This window comes from Trachemys scripta, chromosome 6 (genome assembly GCF_013100865.1).
Source record: "Trachemys scripta elegans isolate TJP31775 chromosome 6, CAS_Tse_1.0, whole genome shotgun sequence".
NCBI classification, from domain to species: Eukaryota; Metazoa; Chordata; order Testudines; family Emydidae; genus Trachemys; species Trachemys scripta.
Window position 1 is genome coordinate 41,948,754 of NC_048303.1, and position 22,423 is coordinate 41,971,176.

At 42.2% G+C, this 22,423-nt stretch overlaps 1 protein-coding gene across 1 annotated transcript in view; it reads left to right on the forward strand.

Annotated features, from left to right (window-relative positions):
• Positions 1-864: 864 nt before the first annotated feature.
• Positions 865-22,423, forward strand: part of AP3B1 (adaptor related protein complex 3 subunit beta 1) — a 282,184-nt gene continuing 260,625 nt past the window's right edge. The window contains exon 1 of the mRNA XM_034773780.1: positions 865-1,134. Within this exon, the coding sequence (XP_034629671.1) occupies positions 1,004-1,134 (131 nt within the window). The 5' untranslated portion in view covers positions 865-1,003. The remainder of the gene's footprint in view (positions 1,135-22,423) is intronic.

The following is a 22,423-nucleotide window of genomic DNA, read 5'->3' on the forward strand; positions in this document are numbered from 1 at the left end:
TCATCCACAAAAACTTATGCTCCAATACATCTGTTAGTCTATAAGGTGCCACAGGACTCTTAGTTGCTTTTTACAGAATGAGAGAAGCACTGGAAGAGAAAGCAGCCATCACTGTCTAGAAACCTGCAACGCAGGAATGCACAGCTCACTCATTGCAAGCCTGGGGCTTTGGAAGGCTGGTTCATTTGTAATAGAGGCTTCCAGGATGCAGTGAATGAGATTAAATTGCAAGGCCCGTGGGTTTTTACTACGAAATCGTTGTTCATACGGGGCTCACTGGTGGATCAAGGTGTAACTGAAATACAGAAGGTAACCAAACAGCACACAGTAGGAATGCAGATTCTGGGAACACCCTGGGCTAGTACTGGCACCCACGTGACGATTTCTGCTTTAAATATATTATTTTTGCCCTGACTGGGTCCCTTGAAAGCCGCTGCAGGCAGACGGTAACGGGCGCGGCAGGAGGGGTCGTGCAGATGGGGGCAGTGATCCCCGGCGCCCCAATCCGTACGGTAGCCCGGGGAGGCCATGGGGACGACGGTGCGGCTAGCCAAAAATAATACATTTAAGCATAAATCTTCACTTGGACCAGACTGTTCCCTTCCGCTCGGGGCCGGACCTTGCCGCGGGAAGGAGACTCCTCCCTTGTCCCCCATCACGGAGATTCCGATTCTCCCCTCGGGGGAGAGGGAGGAGGCTGAGGGAGTCACGCCACACGCTCACACGCCGCCGGGTCACGCCAACAGTTTGGGCGGAGCCTCACGCGCCGCCTCTCTTTCCTTCCGGGCCGACGGCAAATGGGTTGCCATAGTAACGTTAGAACTCTGAGACTGGGAAAGTTCCGCTTCTGCAGCCCCGCCCCATCATGTGACACCCCACCCCCTTCGGCCCCAGCCGCTGCCGTTAGCTTCCGGGAAGAGTCCGGTCCGGTGTACGTGGGCGCGCGCGCGTAAGTTCCGTTCGGCAACAGGGCAACCGGCAGGTGAATAGCCGCAGCAGCAGCATGTCCGGGAGCAGCCTTGGCTACAATGAACAGGGCGGGGAGGCGGCGACGGAACAGGGGCAGGAGGCGACGCCCACCACAGCCCCCTCCGTCCCTGCGGCCTTCGGGCTCTTCAGCAGCGACACCAAGAAGTAAGGGAAGAGGGGAGCGTGGCGGTTGGCGGAGGGCGCTGCAGGAGGGCGTGCGAGAGTCCGGCATTGGGGCGGAGTGGGCAAGGCAGACGGTCCGGGTGGGGGCATACACTGACCGTTACCGCGCTCCTATGCCCAGCTGCGTATGTTGAATGAGACTCCGCTGGTTGATCGCCACAGACCCACTTACTTAGTACACAACTTCTAAAACAACTTCCCTGGAGAGCTGTTTGCGTGAACTAACTGCCCCAGGAAAACAAAACGATGCAAAATTAATGTACCCTGGTGGCAGGTACTGTTTTTAGAACCAGTCGCTACCTGATGGTACAGGCATTTCTGTGCACGTTCTGAGTGTGATAGGTACTATTCAAAAGGGCTCTTGTAGCAAATCGGTGACTACCATTTTTCTGATTGCCGTATAAAACGTTTAGTTACTGTGTCTGTTTAAACAGTTGATGTCTTTTGTTAATAGATAACAGAACAAAAATACACTTTAAAATTGTTTTAGTTTTAAACTGTTTTAGGTTGTAGTTCATCAGCAGTTTTGATGCTTAAAAGCTAGTGAAAGATCAGTTTCTTTTTACAGGTAAATAAGCGCTCCAAAAAGTGCCAGTATTCTTACGGGGACACTTGTAGCTATGAGGTTTAAATTAGACAGCTGTATAGGTTGGTGTTAAACATAATGTGGAAGATGTTGTTTAGTTTTGCACAGCGGTTTCAGGACAAAACTGAGGAAATAGAATATCCTTGGATTTAGCATGGAGACTGTGTGTAAACATACTGGTACAGAGTGTCTGCATCCTCTTAAACAAACAAATCTGAAAGACAAGAAACACATCGCTTCCCAGCTCTTTGATCTCTGGTCAAGTGAAAAATTCTTTAAATAGCAGAGTTGAAGAAAGACAAGGTGGGCCAGGTAATATTGTTTATTGAGTCAACCTCTGTTGTACTCCTGAGGGAGTTCTGTGCACAATATTATGGAATTGTGCAAAATTTATTTGTCAATAAATAAATGTGGAGGTCCAGCATGACAATGGGTAGCACAAATGACTGGCTGCATGCATAGGCACCAACTTCCCCTCTTTTCCCTGGGTGTGACCCCACCACTCCACCCCTTCCCCCACCCCACTCCACCCCTTCCATGAGGCCCCACCCCATTCCAACCCCTTGCCCAAAGTCTCCACCCCTCCCTGCCCCATTCCAAATCCTTCCCCAAATCCCCGCCCCGCCTCCTCCCCTGAGTGCACCATGTTCCTGCTCTCTTCCTCCCCTCCCCCGCCCGGAGTGTGCTAACGCTGCCAAACACCTGTTTGGCGGCGGCTGGGCAGAAAGTGCTGGGAGGTAGGCGGAAGAGTGGGGATGCGGCGTGCTGAGGGCGGGAGGAGGAGGTGGGGCGGAGGAGGAGGTGAGCTTGGTTGCCAGTGGGTGCAGAGCACTCACTAATTTTTCCCTGTAGGTTCTCCAGCCCCGGAGCACCCATAGAGTTGGCGCCTATGGCTGCATGGAGGTGGGACATCATCCTGCAACCCACCCCCAGGACGCAGGCTTGGTGGTGAGGCTGCACCTGACCCTGACACAACACAAGGGTCAGGCATGCCCCAGAGGTCCATGTCCTGGGTGATCTCCCATCTTTGTGCAGCCAGTGGCTCCCCACTGCCACCCTGGAGCCGCCACATTTATTTATTCACAAATAAAACTTGCAGAATTTTAAAATATTGTGCATAGAATTTTTACTCTTTTGGTGCTGAATTTCCTCAGGAGTAGTAGGTAAAGCAACTCACCAGGGTTAGCAGCCCTGTACCAGGTGCACCAAGTGTGGGCAGGCAGGCTCAGCCCGGCAAGATTCAAGTGTGAAGGGGGTTAGTGTGGGGATATCTAGGTGTGGGGTGAATGGGTTCTGTGTGGGGCAATCTGGGTGCGGGCAGCTTAGTGGGGGATTTGTAGGCACAGGGGCTAGTTGCAGGAGGATTCTGGGTGCAGGAGCAATGGGACTCTGCAGGAGGGTCTAGGGGAAGGTGGTTGTGGCTCAGTGGAGGAGTCTAGGTGCTGGGAGTGGGGCTTGGAGATGTGGAGATCCAGGTGCAGCTGGTTGGGGCTCAGTGGGGTAGTGGTCCAGATGCGGGGGGCTCATGGGATGGTCTAGGCGCATAGGGGGTGGGGCTCAAGTGCAGGGGGCTCAGCGGGGGCTGGTCTGGGTGTAGGGGGGAGATGCTTGGTGGGGGTCCAGATGCAGAGGAGGTGGGGCTTGACAGGCGGGGTCTGGGTATGGGGGTCTGGATGCAAGGGGGTTGGCAGATGGGGGATTAGCTCCCCATACAGTGACCCCTCCCCTGTGGCTGAGGAGTGATGGGGGCAGGAAGTGGGGGGGCTGCGGAGCTTGAGGAGGTTTCTGGGGTTGCATCTGACCTGGCCCTGGCTGCTCTGTGCAGGGGAAGTGTACTCCTTGTCCTGCCCAGCCCAGCCCAGCCCAGCTGGGACTGATAGCTGAGCCTGGCGCAGGGTAGGAGCCATTAGCTGGGTTGGGGCTGGAGAGGGCTGGGTGCGGGGGGATGGGGCTCGGTGGGGGGGTCTGGATGCAGTGGGCTTTGAATGCAGGGGGGGAGGCTTGGCAGGGTGGGGGTTCGGGTGTGGTGGCCTCAGTGCAGGGGGTTCTGGTTGTAGGAGTGTGAGTCTTGGCGGGGGGTCTGGATGCATGGGGGTTGGGCAAAGGGGGGGGGGAATCCCCTCCGATGGTTGCTCTAGGTACCGGAAATGATGCACCCACCCTGCTGGGGAGGGGTCCATGATCGCTCTTGTGGCTTCCCTTTGCTTCCCCATCAGAAAATCAGATTTTTTTTTTATTTAATTTGGATTTTTTTTATTTAAATCAGATTTTTTTGATAAAATGCTTTTTGAGGAAACAACCTATCTAAAGATAGTTTGAATTAAGGTACATTATAGGTCAAAGATCTCTCACCGTGGAATAGGGATTATAAATTCTAGTTCTATAGTATGAGACAATATATTCATGTAATGTTTAAGAAACATTTTGTAAATGAGTTCTAATAGTTCATGGATTAGAGACCCAATCTTATGGGGTTCCAGGAGCTTCTGTATAGATTATTTAGGTTAATCTTTCTATCTACCCAATGGGACTCAGTGCTCAGTCTAGAAGATACTATCAGAGATGCTTAGTTTTGCAGTTCTCAAACTGTGGATTTGTGTCTCCAGAAATAACATGCTTGATAAGAGCAAAAGTGTTTTTAAATAAATAATATATAGAGTTGAGAAACAACAGACCTCAACCCTCTTGTCCGTCTGCAAATTTGTGTACACAGTCAATCCCTTACCTCTCTCTCTAAAAGTGCAAAGTTTCAAAAAGTTAAATGAATAGAAGATTGTTGTGGGTGAAATAGATCCGGACAAGGAGAAGAAGTCTGGAGTTAAATGTGAGAAGCATATTCCAGAAGTCCTGAGGTCTTTCTGAGTGTAGCCTTCATTGATTTGAGATCCACCATACCATTCTCTCACTAGAAGGGAAAACCTATAATGGCAGCCGGCCGTAAAAGAGACCCAGTTTGGGAATATTTTAATGAAGTTCCTCTACCTGTGGGTAAGACAGGCATGTGTGCAAAATGTAAACAGTGCAACAAAGAAATGCAAGGCCTGGTTGCCCGAATGAAACAACATCATGAGAAGTGTTCCTTCTCAGGAGGAAGCTGCATTGAAGATGATGAAAGGAACATGTCTGAACATGCAGGATCTTTAGGTTGGTAAACTTTTTTTATTTCATACTTCTTTCTTAAGGACTGCCTGTCTTTCTTCTGGACTTTCCTTGAATTCTCATGTTTGAGCAGAAAATGTAGTTGTTACTCTATGGCACTATCATTTTAGATGCAGTTGTGATAAAAAATAAATAGCTGAAATAGGCAGATCTTCCTTTTACAATTTCACCTTTAAAGTAGTACTGAGTGTCAGTGAATGCAATGAGTAGTATGAGATACTAAATGAGCAGTATGGAAATAATTAAATAACTGCATTGACTTATTTTGTTTAGGAGAATCCATCTTCAACATACAGGCTTCTGAAGATTATCCACCTTCAAGATCACCATCACTTTCTATAGTTTGAGTTATCTGCCATTGCTAGTGTTTCAGTCACATCATGTATGTCACATGGCCACAGTACATCACCTGTAGCAAAAAGAAAAAAAAAATCCCCATCATCCAGAAACAACCATAGATAAGTTTGTGATAAGAACCAGCAGATTACAAAAAGAGGTAATTGATAAAAAAAAATTGCCCAGTTTGTTTATGCAACAAACTCTCCTTTCTGCATGATTGAGAACCCACACTTCATTAACATGGTTCAGTCATTAAGACCAGGATACAGTCCACCCACCAGAGCAGATGTCGCAGGCCAAATTGCTGGGTAAAACGTATGAAAGAGAAATTGATCAGTGTGCAAAAGGTCTAGGGTGAAATTGTTAACCTGAGTCTTGATGGGTGGTCAAGATTCTGTTGTATATGCTTGTGTGACAACAGAAGAAGGGAATGTCATCCTTACAGAAACACTTGATACATCAGGAAATACACACACGGCAGAATACTTACAAGAAGTAGCAGTAAAAATTTATAACAATCTGTGGAAAAAAAATTCAAATATCTCGTACGCAGCTTTGTCACATACAATGCTGCAAATGTATCCAAGATGAGAAGAAATTATTTAGAAGAGAGTGAAGAGAGTCCCAGGCTAATAACATATGGTTGCAGTGCTCATTTGATACACCTCCTACCCAAAGACTTCATTGTTCCAGAAATAAAGGCTAATGTTGTCAAAATTACAAAATACTTCCGTAACGACCACTTTGCAGCAGCTACTCTGAAAAAGTGGGAGGAACCAAGCCAACTATCCTACAAGACGTGCGCTGGAACTCAGTAGTGGATTGTTTTGAGCACTATATCAAGAACTGGCCTAATCTGATGAAGTTTGTGAACAAAATTGTGAAAAAATAGATGGCACTGTCACAGCCAAAGTTCCCAAGATTGGGCTTAAGAGAAATATTGAACACATGCTGAGTACCCTGAAGCCTATTTCTGTAGCCTTGAACAAAATGCAGGGGAATAACTGTTTTATTGCTGATGCTGTTGAAATTTGGAATGAACTGAGTGAGATCTTAGAGAGAAATATGTAGTGACAGAGTTAAATTACAAGCCCTAAAAAAAAAAAAAACAAATGGGACAAGCAATATCTCCAGCTCATTTTCTTGCAAATATTCTCAATACTTGGTACCAGGATCAAACCTAAACTACTGAAGAAGAGGAGTTGGCTATGACATGGACATCCAGCAATCATCCCAACTATAATAAACTTCAGAGTTAAGGGTGAACCATTCAAGAAATATGTATTTGTTGATGATGTTTTAAAGAAAGTCCCACCAGTTCACTGGTGGAAGTCACTTAAGCACTTGGATTCAGAGACTGATGAAGTGATAATCTCACTTTTAACAGCAGTAGTTTCTGCCGATGTAGAAAGAAAAATCAGGAAAGCTTGTTTTTCTTTCCCAGATTATGAATGAACAGGAAAATGAAGGTGAAGATGACTGAGTTAGTGCAGAAACCAATATTTTAAGTTTCTCATGTTGACCTGGCTGACAGTCGATTTAATTTTTTTTAAATATTTCATTTAACTATTTTAGTTAAAAACAATTTTAACAAAAACAAACCTGATTTTAAAAGACGCCAGTGTGTAACTAAATTAAAAAATGCATATGCTTGTTTTGTTAAAATATTATGTTTGCTATTGAAGAAAAAAATCCGGAACACATAACATTGTTGTTTTAGTTAAATAAAACAATTTAAATGTCTTTCTGGTGGTGATCTCCTCCTAATACAGCATGACAAGAAAATCCTCCAAATAGTAATGATTAACCTCTTGAATTGGAGATGGTTCACCTTCCAAATGACTTCAGAAATATCTGCTTCAATTACCTTTGGTAAATGAAATAACCAATCATTCATTTTCTGATATAGCTGTAAAACTAATCTGAAAAGTTTTCAAAATAAATCACTTTAAAAATGTATAGTGTGTACCTTCTAAAAATGAAACCTACATCTATCTCTGAGTTGTGAAGAATGTGTTATAACAACCAACCAGATTGCACTTTTATGTAGAAATCCATGGTTAAATAGAGTCTTCCTGACTAGTGATTTAAATCATGATTTAAATCAAATCCACCCTGATTCTGTGCTTTTGCTGTGGCTCAGAATTCCCCCAAGGGTACTGTTGGTGAGGGAGGCAAGCTTTTGAACCATACAGAGCTCTTCAACAAGCTATTCAAGCTAAAAGGATATCCGTCAGGAAAATGGAAATCCAATCATATCAAAACCAATGGAAATTAATGTAAATTATGGTCTTGTTTACACTAGAAATTTCAGACCTGAAGAAGAGCTCTGTATAGCTCAGGAGCTTGTCTCTTTTGCCAACTGAAGTTTGTGTAAGGAAAGATACTACCTCACCACCTTGTTTCTAGAAAATTCAGTTATTTGTGTGTGCTTCAGTTGATTGTTTTGCACCAGTAATGAGTGCACCCATGCTACCAAACGTAAACTGATATCAACTATAAAACAATTCATTTGGGGTTTCTATCATTTTTGAGAATTGTTATCTTTGTGATAATTTCCTTAGCTAGAAGACCTTCTTAGTTTGCCAAATGAGTCCTTTTTCTGTTTCCCCTGCCATTTCTCCCCCCATCATTTCTTTTAGCCATGATTCCTGCTGAACTGACCTACCTCCATGCACACCCATTAACGGCACCTTTACCCAGCTTCCCCACCACAAATTCTCTTAGCTCTGGTTCTGTAACTCCTCAGCTGGTGTGCCACAGGTGGATCAGTGGCTGGGGCTGTAATAATAATAGCTAGCTCTTCTACAGTGATTTTTTTTATCTATAGCTCTCAAAAGCACTTTACAAAGGAAGTAAGTATCAATTTTCCCCCTTAAAAGATATGTTTCAGTAATTACTGGCCATCAACCAGTTTTTAGGCTTGAAATTAGTTGAAGGTTTCTAACTATCAGAGGAGTGAAGTTCTGGAACAGCCTTCCAGTTTCCCCTCGGTCAGATTGGCAGAGACCCTGTTGTTTTTTGTTGTTGTTGTTTTTTTGCCTTCCTCTGCAGCATGGGGCATGGGTCACTTGCAGGTTTAAACTAATGTAAATGGTGGATACTCTGTAACTCGAAGTCTTTAAATTTTGATTTGAGGACTTCAGTAACTCAGCTAAAGGTTATGGGTGTATTACTGAAGTGGGTGGGTGAGGTTCTATGGGTTGCAATGTGCAGGAGGTCAGACTTAGATGATCATGATGGTCCCTTCTGGCCTTAAAGTCTGAGTACATACAAGAATTAATTCTAAGAAGTCCTATGGTCTATATTATACTGGGGGTTAGACAAGATAATCACAGTGGTACTTCCAAGTCTAAAAAACTGTGAATCTCTGAATTCTTATTCTGAGGAAACAGACAGTGAAATAACTTGCCCAAGTTCATGCGGTAGGCTAGTGGCAGAGCCAGGAAAAGAAACCAGGCTTGCTGAGTCCTGTATACATATGTGGTGTGTGTAATTATAAATAAACATGCAAAAGTTAGGATAATTGAAGAGCTCCTGGAGTGTGTGTGTGTGTGTGTGTGTGTCTGATCTTACCGCTTAGATTCCCTCTGGAATCTCTAAACGTCACAAAGAGAGGAAGATGTGGTAACTGAAGGGCTTGAAGAGCAAGCAACCTCTTCCTTTTTTTTAGAGCAGGATTTGCAACCAGCAAACTTAGGGCTAGTTTATGTATGTAGCTCTCCTGAATAAGTAACTCCATGTGTGGACACAATAAGGGATAACTCCATGTTTAGACAAGCCATTAGTGGCTAGCGTTAGGAGTTCCAGTACTGGTGATGTGGGGAAGTACCTGGGGGAAATGGGGGGGGGGGGGGACAGCAGGTACATCTGAGCTGGTGATCTACAGCTGACTTGCCACTGAGGCCCCATGGATTTTGGACTTTAGTAAATTAAACAAACAAGCCAAAACTATTTCCTTGAATATGGTTAGACGACATGAGTATTTAATTGTCAAGAACAATTTTGGTGGTGGTGCTTAATAGGTCAGTTGTAGGATGTTTTCATGCATCCCTTGACAAATCATTCAAAAGGGTGATACCAGAAGCATTTTCTTATTTGCCCCCGGTTTTGGAGAGGGAGGGTGGCTGTCTCATCCACCCCTTATGCAGAACGCCAGTAAGAATAGTTGGGAAGAGAGTCTGATGTTTGAATTTAATTCTGTACAGATTGCCTGGTCAGACCATTTGAAACTGTTTTGCTAGAAAAACAACAAGGAGTCCGGTGGCACCTTAAAGACTGACAGATTTATTTGGGCGTAAGCTTTTACCCACAAAAGCTTATGCCCAAATAAATCTGTCAGTCTTTAAGGTGTCACCGGACTCCTTGTTGTTTTTGTGGCTACAGACTAACATGGCTACCCCCGATACTTGTTTTGCTAGAGATGTTATAGATAATTCCCAGGTCCAAGTTGATTCTCGTTGCAGTGAATGGATGGAAGTAATATGTGCGCCCTTGGTATTCAACTCTGGTGGTGGCACAAGGGCTTTGTATTGAGAATTGAATTGGAATTCCTCTCAGGGCGGATTGATTTAAATCGCTAACTTCAATCTGGTTTTGCATTTGTAGTTTCTAGGTATTTTTGTATTTAGGGGGAAAAAAAGGTTGATTCTCATGAGCAACCCACTAAACCATTTTGATAGCCACTAAAATATAGCCTTTTCACTCAGTTTGATGTTTCTTTTTATTAACCAGGAACTAAATCCATAGACATTTGTTCAAGCAATTATATAGCTTAATTTACATTTACTCAGATTCTTAATTTTTTATTATGTTAGAAAATGGTGAATGATGCATTTCTTATTTACTAGATTTATTTATTTTTCTTTGACTTGTATCAAGCTCGACATGGATGGAAATTCAAATTCAAAGTGCACAAAAACTAGCATTTAAATTTGTATTAAACAAAGCTACCTTTAATTTGCTGGAGATAGATAGATATAGATGGGGAAAAAAGTTTATCAAAACATGTTTTGCGTTTAAAAGGTTGATGTATTAAAGGAAGTACAGTAGACCACCATTTTATCCGACTCTCCCTTAACTGGCACTTGGCTCTCCATATTTACAGAACACCCAGGACTCCAGGATCTGAAGCGGGTGATCTCTCCTGTGGCTGGTAGATGGCACTGCCGCATCACATTTTCCCATTTTCTGGGGTGTCTGGAGTCTTGATTATCTGATCTAGTTTTAGTCCCAGTTAGACTGTATAAATGGGGTTCTATTGTATCTGTATTTAGTGAATAGAAATTATTATTCCTGGTTGCTACAGGTATGTCTACACTTAAAAAGCTACAGCTGTGCCCCTGTAGTGCTTCAGTGTGGACACTCACTGAAGTGAGGGGAGGAGTTCTCCCATCAGTATAGTTAATCCACCTCCCTGAAAAGTGGTAGCTAGGTCAACAGAAGAATTCTTTTGTTGACCTCGCACTGTCAACGCAGAGGGTTAGGTTGGCATAGGTACGTCTCTCGGGTGTAGATTTTTGACTACACCAATGTATGCTTTCAATGTAGACCAGAGCTATGTCTTTCAAGATTTTAAAACTAGTAGATTTCATCCTCCATCATTTTTATTCATAGATTGGAAAAGGAAAACAAACTTTCCTGGTTTAACTCCTAGTTGTGTTTTATCTTTGAATGAACTAGTCATTGAACTCAACTAGTTGAATAAACTGAAATGAAGAAAATATCCTCTGTATTTGCAGTAGAGGCCACTGCTATCAAAAGGTGGCTTGACTTTCTCTAAAACTTTGGCAGCAAATGTATTTCTTAATATTATTGTTTAAATTTAAATTATTTTAGTGGATTATAGCAATTTAGGCCTTAACATAGTCATACTTTCAAATTTAATTTTAAATGTTTTTTTAAATAAACCTGTATTTAATTTAAATAAAATCTTGATTTTTTTTTTATTATATATCTGTTTATCTGCCCTGATTCCTCTTTATGGAGCCCTATTTGTAATCCAGGTGGAGAATGGCATAATTTTTTTTTTTTTTTTTTTAATAAAAATACTGTAGGTATGGTCATTAGCTTAGTGGTATAGGAGTGAGCATAGGTCTTCTGTTTGCTTTTTTAAAATACGGAGAATTTTTTACTGGAGACTACAAAGTGACTGTCATTTGTTCTTGGGATACAATCTGCAGATCTTCCCCTGATTTTTTGAGATGCTATAATAACTCCATAGTTACAGTTGGACATTTGTACTTAACTCTGAGATTAAGGGTGGGATTTCCAGAAGTGCTTAGTGTTGTCCTTTGTCCTAACTGCTCCTGTTTGTAAAGCTCCACCAGACTTCAGTGGAAGTGTAGTTAAGACAGGATTTTCAAGAGCGCACAGCACTATCTTCAGTCTTTGTCTGTTTAGATTATCGTGGCGTAAACTTGGAGACTTTCTTCTTGGACTGCAGAGACAGCCTGAAACATCCTCACAGATAGGCATTACTTGTCCTCCGTCATCTCAATGGATTGTTAACTCTGAAGCCTAAAACTAGCTGTTTAAAATCAATTTCTTAATTAACGGTTTTGCTACTGATCATTTTAGCAGAAACATCCAGCTAATGTGCTTATCCTATAAACTGCCTCTCAAATATCCCTGGGTGCCAAAAGTCCCAGGTGTTCTTGGCCCATTTGTTCAAACTTCCAGTTTTCCTTCTGGCAACTTTTTAATGATGGACTTACAAATTACCAGTACAGAAATCTGCTACAAACAATGTGTGGTCTCACAGGTAATGATATTGGCTTCCATAAGTATAAATATTAGCATATTAATTAGTATGGCTTATTAGCTGTGAACTGGAAAAAATACTCTCCTTATTCCTAGTACTTGGCATATTAGAATTTGGCAAAGTGGTGTGAATGGAGAGACTAATACATCAAATTTTAAACTAAGTTCTAACTGATGACGTTTATAATAGAATATTGGGGGTGGTTTATTAGTGTAATTTTTATGATGCATAGAGGGCAGGATGAGTGACTTCTTAAGCAGCTGTATGCAGTTATCACAAAGCACTTCTTTTTGGGAGGTATATGCTAGAGATCTCATTCTGCTACTAGTAAAAGATTGTTGGGGTTCTTAGAAGATCTATACATTTTTAACTCTTAGTCTTGCACTCAATTCAGGGTAATTCTATTTCAGATCTCTTTCTGACAGATATATTAATCACTGAACTAAAAATTAGTTATCTTGGTACAAGAGATCACAAGCTGAGTATATTCATCATGTATAAGCAGTACAGTTGTAACCAGTAATATTATACACAAAATTACATTAAAAATTTAAGATTGTAAAGTTAAGCATTCAAAAGGTAGGAAATGCCAGTATTTACATTGTCTTTATCATCTTAGTTCAGCTCTCCAATGTATGTTAATTACATTGTCTTTTAATTACATTATAGCATACTATTTTATTTTTCACAGGACACCAGCTTCATTCAGTGGACAAGAGTGATGGTACTTACCAAATGACAAGCTATTCAATATTTTGTTTTCTCCTTGTTGTTCAGTGTCCTCATGCCTTATTTACTATACTGTTTTCAAACCCTGCTCTGAATACAGAATTATTAATTTCTTCAGTGGTTTTTCTGTGGCATTCATCAGCATAGTATCTGAGTGGTTTACAAACACTAAAATTCATTTTCACAAAACACTGAGACATGGGGATCTTATCCTTTTTTTTTACAGATTGGGATCTGAGGCAAAGAGAGAGATTAAGGTCGGAAGTATCCACTAATTCTGAGTCCCCAATTTGAGATACCCAAGACTTGGCTTTCAGAGTACTTAGTATTATAAAGCATTTCTAAGTGCTATACACATCCGGCACTGATTTCAGTTGCAGCTGCGAGTACTCATCCCCTTTGCAAGTTGGGCACCCAGAAAACACAATTCGTGAACAGCTTTGAAAAACTTGGCTTAAGTGCCTAGCATCACAAAGGAACGCTAGGCAGAGATGGGGAGAGAACCTCGTTCTCCAGGGCAGCATTGAGAGCAGCCTTAACAATCCTTTCTCTTCCAATTCCCAGCCTTATTCACTACACACCTTTCAACATTAGCAACAAATGAGGCAGGGGTCCTATAGAAAACAGCTTCCACTACACAATCCTGATTCATCCCCAGAACATGCTCCATCCTGTGCACTGAATGATGCAAGGGTCCTGTGGGGAAAAATGTATGTGATCATGTAATCAAAGACTATCATGGTGCATACTCACAAAAGGGCCAAATGAAGGTTGCCTTCCCTCCCCAAATTCTTGGGGAAGGGATGGATTCAGTCTAAGATTAGAAGGGGGGATTCCTCAGTTCTCATCTTTTAGTGTTTCTGCCCGCAGAGGTTGAAAATACTTCAGAGATGGCCAGTAGGGATCAGAGGAGAGCAGAGTGATGTGCATTGCCTTTATGGGTGAACGTGTCACGTCAACAATATTGCCAGCCCTTTCACTTCAAGAGTTTGAGAGTTTGGATTTCTGGTTCCTATTTTGGTGATGTGGTGTTCATGTCGTAAGACTGCTGTGCTTGCCTCTTAAGTGGTGGAGTTTGGTAGGGAGAATCAAAAAGTTCTGTATCAAAGATCCATGTAGTTGCATGAATATTCAGCGAAAAATATAAGAAAGGAATGAGATTTAACATTGCTCTTATTAATTATTAAAGTTGTGTGTATTAGTTATGTTAGGAAAGCAGTTATTTTATACATATTTGTTTGCCTCGGCTAAAGATAATTCTGAGCCATAGCTTTTGCAGCAAATGTTTGTGTTTAGAGAGGCGAAGGGAAAGTCTTAGAATGGGAGAGATCATTCTGACTAAAATTGGAATGTACTGTGCCCCTTTTTCACCTTTCTTCTGTATTGATTGAACCCAAACCGAAGAGGAGAGAAATATAATCAATCTATTCAGTATGCATTGCTTCTAACAAATCTTCTGATTACTTGAATCAACCCAACCATATCAAGAACACAGAGGTGAATGGCAGGGCTTGTTCATCTTAGGGTAGAAACAACAGGATCAGAAAGAAATGGCTCTGATTCCTTTAGAATGGAAAATTGGCTTAATATGTGAGTAGTAGTGATAGAGATCCTAATGACCAAAGTGAGTTGGCCTAGAAAGCTTTGGCTTGATTAGGTCAGTTAAATAAAATGTCTTATTGGAAAAGACATGGAAATAATTTCTGCAGTATAGTGATATGCTATTTTGCTGCAAACTTAGCAAAAAAATTCATAACTAACCATAATGAGCCTGTAGTATGCTATGCTTCAGTACTATACTTCTATGGTGAGGGCAAAAGAGCTGAACCAATCCTTGTTTTCTCCTTTAGCATCAGGAGGAAATATTGCCAATATAGTGCTGTAGAATGAACATGTATGCATGTCCTAAAATACAGGTCCTGCCTCATGAAGCTATTTGCAGCCCAACAGATGAAACATCACTATCAACAAATCTGTTCTCATCACATTGCTAAAATACATATTTTGCATGAATACTATAAAATTTAATATGATTTGGTTCCTGGAAACTGCATGTTTGTAGCAATAAAACTTGTACTGAAATATTTAACCAAATGTCAAATTTTACAGGCAAACCACATGAAGAACATAAGTATTGAGGGTACGTCTATACTTACCTCCAGGTCTGGCGGTAAGCAATCGATCTTCTGGGATCGATTTATCACGTCTTGTCTAGATGCGATAAATTGATCCCGGATCGATCCTGGAAGTGCTCGCCATCGATGCCGGTACTCCTGCTCTGTGAGTGGAGTACGCGGAGTTGACGGGGGAGCCTGCCTGCCGCGTATGGACCCGCAGTAAGTTCGAACTAAGATAGTTCGACTTCAGCTACGTGAATAACGTAGCTGAAGTTGCGTATCTTAGTTCAAAGTGGGGGGGTTAGTGTGGACCAGCCCTTACTGATAGATAGGTATAGTATTTAAGCATTTCAACAGATGGTAAAATTTATAACAAGCATTTACAACTTTAGTAATTAGCATCTTTAAACTAGAATTGCCAGACAAAATGCATTTGTAATTTATTAGGGTCCTTTTCCTGCAGTTCTGGCTTATGTATGCTGCTGAGCTATTCATCAGGAAAGTTGGCTGGACTGCAAAACTGTTTTCTTCCCTCCCCTCCACCCCCCTTGAAATTTGCCATAGCCTTGTGCAGAGAGCTGATCTAACGTGGGGATTTTATTAAGATTCTTATTTCTCTATGCAGAAGATTAATCCAAATTCATCAAATCTAAAAAGTTGCTTTCAACAGCTGCCAAAGGTGTTTTTGGAGTTTTTAAATTATTTGAGTTTTGATTTTGACATCTTTTAACTAGTCATGGAAAGCTTGTAGAGACTGCCATTTATGGAATTCTTTAAGGGGGAGTACACCCCTAATATTCAAACTTGATGCATATACTGGTTCACTAGCAAATCTAGATTCATGCCCATCTGTTAGAGTGGCACGATGCCCACTAATATGGTGGTATGCCAGTTTCTGTTGGGTCTGTGAGCCAGCAAAGATAAATGGTTTGGCTGGAATGTATCCTATAATATAGGTACTGAATTCTAAGCTGAGTCTACAGCAGTGGTCTCCAAACTTTTTACGCCCAAGATCACTTTTTGAATTTAAGGGCAATCCAGGATCTACCCTTCCCCGAAGCCCCGCCCTGCTCATTCCATCACCCCCTCTCTCAATCACTTGCTCTCCCCCACCCTCACTCACTTTCAGGGGCACGGGTTTGGGAGGGGATGCGGGCTCTGGGCTGGGTCTGAGGGGTTCGCAGTGTGGGTGGGGGCTCTGGGCTGAGCTTGGGACAGGGGGTTGGGATGCAGGAGAGGGTGAGGGGTGCAAGTTCTGGGAGAGAGTTTGGGTGCAGGAGGGGGCTCCGGGCTGGGGCAGAGTGATGGGGTATGGGCTGGGATGGGCAGAGTGTTGGGATACAGGAGGGGGCACGGGGTGCTGGCTCTGGGAGGGGCTCAGAGCTGGGGCAGGGGTTCAGGGTGCACGAGGGGGCATGGGGTACTGGCTTTGGGAGGGAGGGGGATTGGGGCATGGGCTCCCGTGGGCGCTTACCTTGGGCGGCTCCCGGTCGGCGGCTCAGCAGAGCTAAGGCAGGCTTCCTGCCTGCTCCAGCCCAACACTGCTTCCGGAAGGGGCCATTGTGCCCCTGCAGCACCTGGAGGGGGCACATAGCTCCGTGCGCTGCCCCTCTCTGCAGGCATCGCCCCCGCAGCTCCCTTTGGCCACAGTTCCCCATTCCAGGCCAATGGGATCTACGGGGGTGGTGCTTGTAGGCAGGAGCAGTGCACAGAGACTCCTGCCCCTCCCCTCAGGCCACGGGGGCGTGTTGGCCATTTCCATGATTGGTGTAGGGCCTGGACAGGCAGGGAGCCTGCCTTAGCGGCAGCCCCCACTACACCACCAGAGATCGTGATCAACGGGGAAAGTCTCCAGGATTGATCAGTCAATCGCGATCGACTAGTTGGTGACCACTGGTACACAGTCTGTACTGTGAACCACATACTAGGTACCTCAATATTAACTAAAAGTAACATACAAAAATGAGTGGCAATTGTTGCAAGGTTTGATCTATCACAACTGAAAATAAATAATAACTTGATGTCAAGAAAGGTACAGTGGATGCATCATCTTTCTTTTCTTTCTTAACTGGCATGTGTCAGTGTGAAGGCCATCATCTATTGATGTGATCCTCTCTAATGCAACCCTTTTAGTAGTTTCTCCAAAAAGGTCCTTTGTTTAGTTTACAATATATTTCTGGCTGTTTATTATTATTACCTGTTGCCACAGCTGTCAATTGGCTGCGTGTATGTTGTACCAGCTCTGTGCAGGTAACTGACGCTGTGGACCTGGATTGAACTGCCCAAGAAGACCACAGATTCAGTTCACCAGCAAAGGCGCTTGGCCAGGTTTATTGTCGTCAAAGCATGGTAATAGCACCCCATAGACTCTCTAGGGATACTAAGACATGTATGCTCATTACAATGGACCAACTCAGTGAATGGTGGGACTTCGTCCCCGCCCTCCCCTTCCCTCCTCCCTTCCCCCCCCAGCCTGACAAAGTGTTTAGGCGAGGCATCCCAACATTTATAGATTGAGACAAAGAATTTGAGATAAACAACTTGCGTATCACCTTACATGTTTCATGACGTTTGTTACCTCCCTTTGTACCTTTCTCCTGATGTTTCAGACAAAATATCACTATTCATCTCTTCAATCAAACCATCTTATTTTGTGCTAGCTTGGGGAGTTCTTGTGCTAGTCTGCTGGAATGTGTTTACGTATTCAGTGTGTTTTAGCAATGCTAGCAATAGTTCAGAGTTCATGTACTGGACAGTAAACTTGCTGGCAAGCATCTGCTTTTTAACAGGGCCTGACTTTTTTGCTTATAGCCTTACTTTTGCTAACTTTGCTTTATATCAGCAAGGCCTTTTTAGTTCAGGCCTGAGGCCTAATACCAGACCCCTTGTACCAGGCCTCATATCTCAGGCTCTTTTTACTACAGTTGTCAGTAAGAACTCGGTCTTATGGACATTTGGGAGGCACTAAAATGTCTTTCAATAACATGCTATTGCAACAAAGTTTGCAGAGGTGAAGGAATAAGTACTTGTAATTCTGCTTCTCTGAAGACATCCTTTGAGTGTATTACTGTTTTAGGGTCTCATCTCTTTAGTGTGAGACACGGCAGAACTCCCTTGGCATTCAAAGATTTGAAGTGTAATAGTAATAATAGATATACAGATAATGTTTGGACAAGTCCTAACTTCTCTAAATCCAGTTCTCAGGGAAGGTGAGTGGATGGGTAAGAATCCAGTCATGTGTTATCTTCAAGAGGAAACTATTTACTTAATGCATCTTTTGAAAAAAAAGAATTGAGTGGATGTTTACTTTTGGAGGCTAACAGCTCAAGGGTAGTGTCTGCAGACTCAGATTGGTTTGTAGAGGAACAGAGAAACTATACAAGGCAAGGTTTTCTTTGTTTTGTTTTGTTTTCTTTTTTCGTTTTGTTTTTTCTTTTTGTTTTTGTAAACCTAGAAAAATATGGAGATCTCCATCCAAAACAGGAGATGGGGAAAGCTAAGGGAAGTATTGAACAGGTGGCAAATATCCAGGGATAGAGCCATATGTTGTCCTCAACTTGAGGACCTTAATATACAGCAATCATAATATTTTGTCTGAAAGGCAGATACACAGAAAAAACGTAATTCTTTGCATTGGCACAAATTCAAGTGTTTGAACCAGGTAGATTGCAAGGTAACTTGGAAAAGGGCTAGCTTTACAGACTTCAAAAACCTCATCATCAGACTGGTTCAGAGGATGGATTTCCTCACACAGGATAAATTCTAAAGTGGATGAATGTGGATTTAAATTCAGTTCCATTACTTAATACATCAGTGACTGTCAAACATGTACCACATGCGTCTGAAGAAGTGGGTATTCACCCACGAAAGCTTATGCTCCAATACATCTGTTAGTCTATAAGGTGCCACAGGACTCTGTTGCTTTTTACAGATCCAGACTAACACGGCTACCCCTCTGATACTTGGTACTAAGTAAGTGTATCTGGACTCTTTGTTGGTACTGGTGGTGTCTGTTCCTCTTAAGATGGAAAATCTTGCTATGCAAAAACTGGAATCAAGATCTTGAGTCTTTTGATACCTAATGGGCAGAATGCCCTGAGGACTTACACAGGGGTAGTAGCTATGTTAACTTTAAAACTTCAGAGCTATGCGGAGGGTCTGTTAGACACTATTGTGAACCTTTTTTGGCTGCAGTAGAGGACCATTTAATTGACATGTTTCAGCTTGTTAGGCATATAGCAGCACCGTAGCAGACAGCATGTTCCATTTGGGAAGAAAGATTCTCTCCGAGGCCCTAGAGATAATGCTATGACAAGTCTACAGCTCTAACCAGTTAAGGATAGGCCCCAGGGTGTTGCTATGTAACTGAATACTGTGATGAGTGCATATGATCAATTTATATGCCCAGTATATTCATAAGCAGAATGGGATGGCTTGTAATGACAACTGTTGTTTGGGCAGGTGGGCCCCACAAGAAGTCTTAAGTGTTGAGTGAGCTAGGAAAGGGGAAGTTCACCTGATTTATCATAAGTTTCTGGAATGGTTAACCTCCCAGTGGATTTGAGAAAGGCTTCAAATACTCCATCACCTAGTGTCATATTTCTAGGAATTTAAAAATAGATATTTGATGATGGGAGGGACAGATCCTCTCAAGCAAAGGTGCTAGACAGTAGTTGAACAAATGAGAATCCTTCAGTGTTCACACAATACAAAAACTAAGTTCACATTACCAAGGTATAAGCAGGCTGGCATTCTTCCCAGTGTGTTATACTAGTAAAATAATGGCATGAGCAGCATTTTCAAAAGCACCTGAGGAATACACTGTCAGGGGAGCCGTTCCTCTGAAGGAAAGTTGGAAAAAGGATGTAGAACCTCCGTGACCATGTTACACTGAAATCAGAATAAGAAACACGGGAACAAAAAGAGTCCCATTAATGATGGTTTATCCACATGCCATCTAACGGTATAGTTCCTACATTGTATGCAAGTGTACATAGGAACTATATAATCCCCTAAAGCTAGATATTTGCTTCCTGGTTGTCCTGGCACCACAGACCGCACTGCGCCCCGGAAGCTGCCAGCAGCAGGTCCGGCTCCTAGGTGGAGGCGCGTGGTTCTCGTCCGCAGATACCGCCACCCTAGCTCCACTGGGAGTGCGGAGCTAGTGCATGGGGTGGGAGCAGCGCGCGGAGCCCCACCTCCCTTTTTCCCCACCCACCAGGAGCCAGACTGGTTGCTGGCCACTTCGGGGCGCAGCGTGGTGTCAGAACAGGTAGGAATTAGCCTGCCTTAGCTGGGCAGCACTGACAACGGGACTTTTAACGGCCCGGTTGGCATGCTAACTTGAGCCGCCGCGACCCAGTACTGGGTCGCAACCCACAGTTTGAAAACCACTGATCTAGAAGATCACAGCTCAATATGCATCCTTGCATCAGATTTGATGAGCTTTTCCTAGTTTCCTTAAAGGTTCCTAGCCCTGAGCTAATGAATCTCAGTATAGTTTAAAATATGACTAAGAGGATACATATAATGGACACTTGCAAGACAAATGGATGAGCTGTAGTCACCATAGATTCACTAAGAAAAATTTGCTTGATAACCAAGATAGTTTCCTTAATACAATTACATGCTGGCAGGAAAAAACATAATGCAGAGGTGAGACTGCATCTGTATTTTAATAGTGTTTTTGATATGGAATCTCATGAGAATTTGAGAGCAGGACACAGTGTCTGTGTAGAATTCTGTAGTGTGGATGCACATCGGACTATTGGGTCTACAAACTGAAATGAACAGGAATAGCGCGGGTAAGAGGGAATAGGGATAACATCAGATTGGACGTCTCAGCTGGGGCTCCACAAATGTCACTATTAAGACAGTACCACGTACTAAAGATATCTAGAGGAAGTAAATTGTACATTAATCCAATTCAAAGATGGTAATAAACTAGAGGTAATCAGATGCAGTTAGTGGTAGATAGTTGAAAAGGTTAGAAAAACTGAGTCTCCAGTCATTCAGGGTCCAAAGATACAATTTTACTGCTTTATGCTTTCATGTTTGCATACATGAAGTGAGAAACAACGATTGGTGTATTAATTTAAATACCTTATTCACTTTGTGTGCTTTTTGTATTTTCTTGGGCAGGGAAAAAACTAAAACTTCAGTATGTGGCTTTTTAAAAGATTGTGTTGGGAAATGTCTGAGGTAGCTATACACCCCCTTTGCTTTATCTCATTTTTATAAAGCAATACATAAATAACTTAATTTTTGTATTTACTAGCATATAGTACTGTAATTGACCATAGCTGCTTTTATCACACAGTAAAAAATATTGCTCCCTGGGGGGAAAAATGTAAATGGATAAAAAATTATTCATGTTGTCTTAATGGAAATGCCAAGTTGAAGCATCTTGGCATGCAGATCAAAATTTGAGATTTTTTTCAATTGCGTTATAAAAAAATCTAGTATTTATATCTTAATCAATAGGAGTCTTCCTTTTGAAGTCTTCCCTGCCACATCTTCTTCCTTCCAGGAACAGTATCCAACTGGTCACCTGGATACCTGATCACAAATACCAAAATATACTTTACAGAATGATTTGGGCCCCTAGTCAGCAAGGTATGTGCCAACATTTAAACATGCGAGTAATCCCTTTGAGTTTAAACCTTTTATTTAAAAGTGGTGTGAACTGACTTAGGGTGTGGGAGTTTGAAATAAGTATGTCTTACCCTGTTTCTCAGCAAATAAACTATAAAGTTACATGTTCAGGCAGAAAGATTTGACTAGCTTTAAATCCTTTCCATGTGTATTTTTCTTTGTCAACGGGATGAAATTTCATTTTTCATCTGACTTGAAACTGAGAAACAACAATCCAAACGAGGAATGCTTTGAGAAGAGTTGCTGTGAAATTGAATTTTGATTTCTACTGTCCTGGTAATCAGTAGATAATCTGTCCCCATTTTCGCTCCCTCTATCCCTGCTTATTTTGGAAAATGAATCTTTTACACTTTTGTGTATACTATAGATAAAGTATATTTCCCCCTTCGCTTCTTTTCCCCAGTCTGGAAAATATTTGCTTTTGGATGCTACATCATGTTTTTTTCAAACTGAATGGAAATTTGGGTCTTGCTGAAAGAGCAACCATCTGTTTTCTCCTCTGATAATAACTAGGAGGAAGTGTTGCGATCACACCCAAAGTACACTGCTTTAAGTGCATGTGTTGTTTAAGATATTTTAGTTGAATTTTCAGCCCCGCAAACCAATAATGAATATAAATATAAGTATACCTCTAATGGAAGGGGAAAGTAATACTGAATAGCACCACAGGATGTCACTCAAACAGTTGTGTAATAAAATGAAGTGGACAAAACACAATTTGTAATTTCTTATGAGAACCCAAATTAACAGTAAAATGAACAAATTCCTAATGTACACTGTACCATATGTTTCATAGTAGATGACACTAAAATGAGTTTACAATTTCTTTTAAAATTATAAAAATAAACCTTGTTTTCAGATATACAGCTGGCTAAATTAGTCTGAAATAATATACATTTTAAAACATGAGCAAATTTTTTTGGG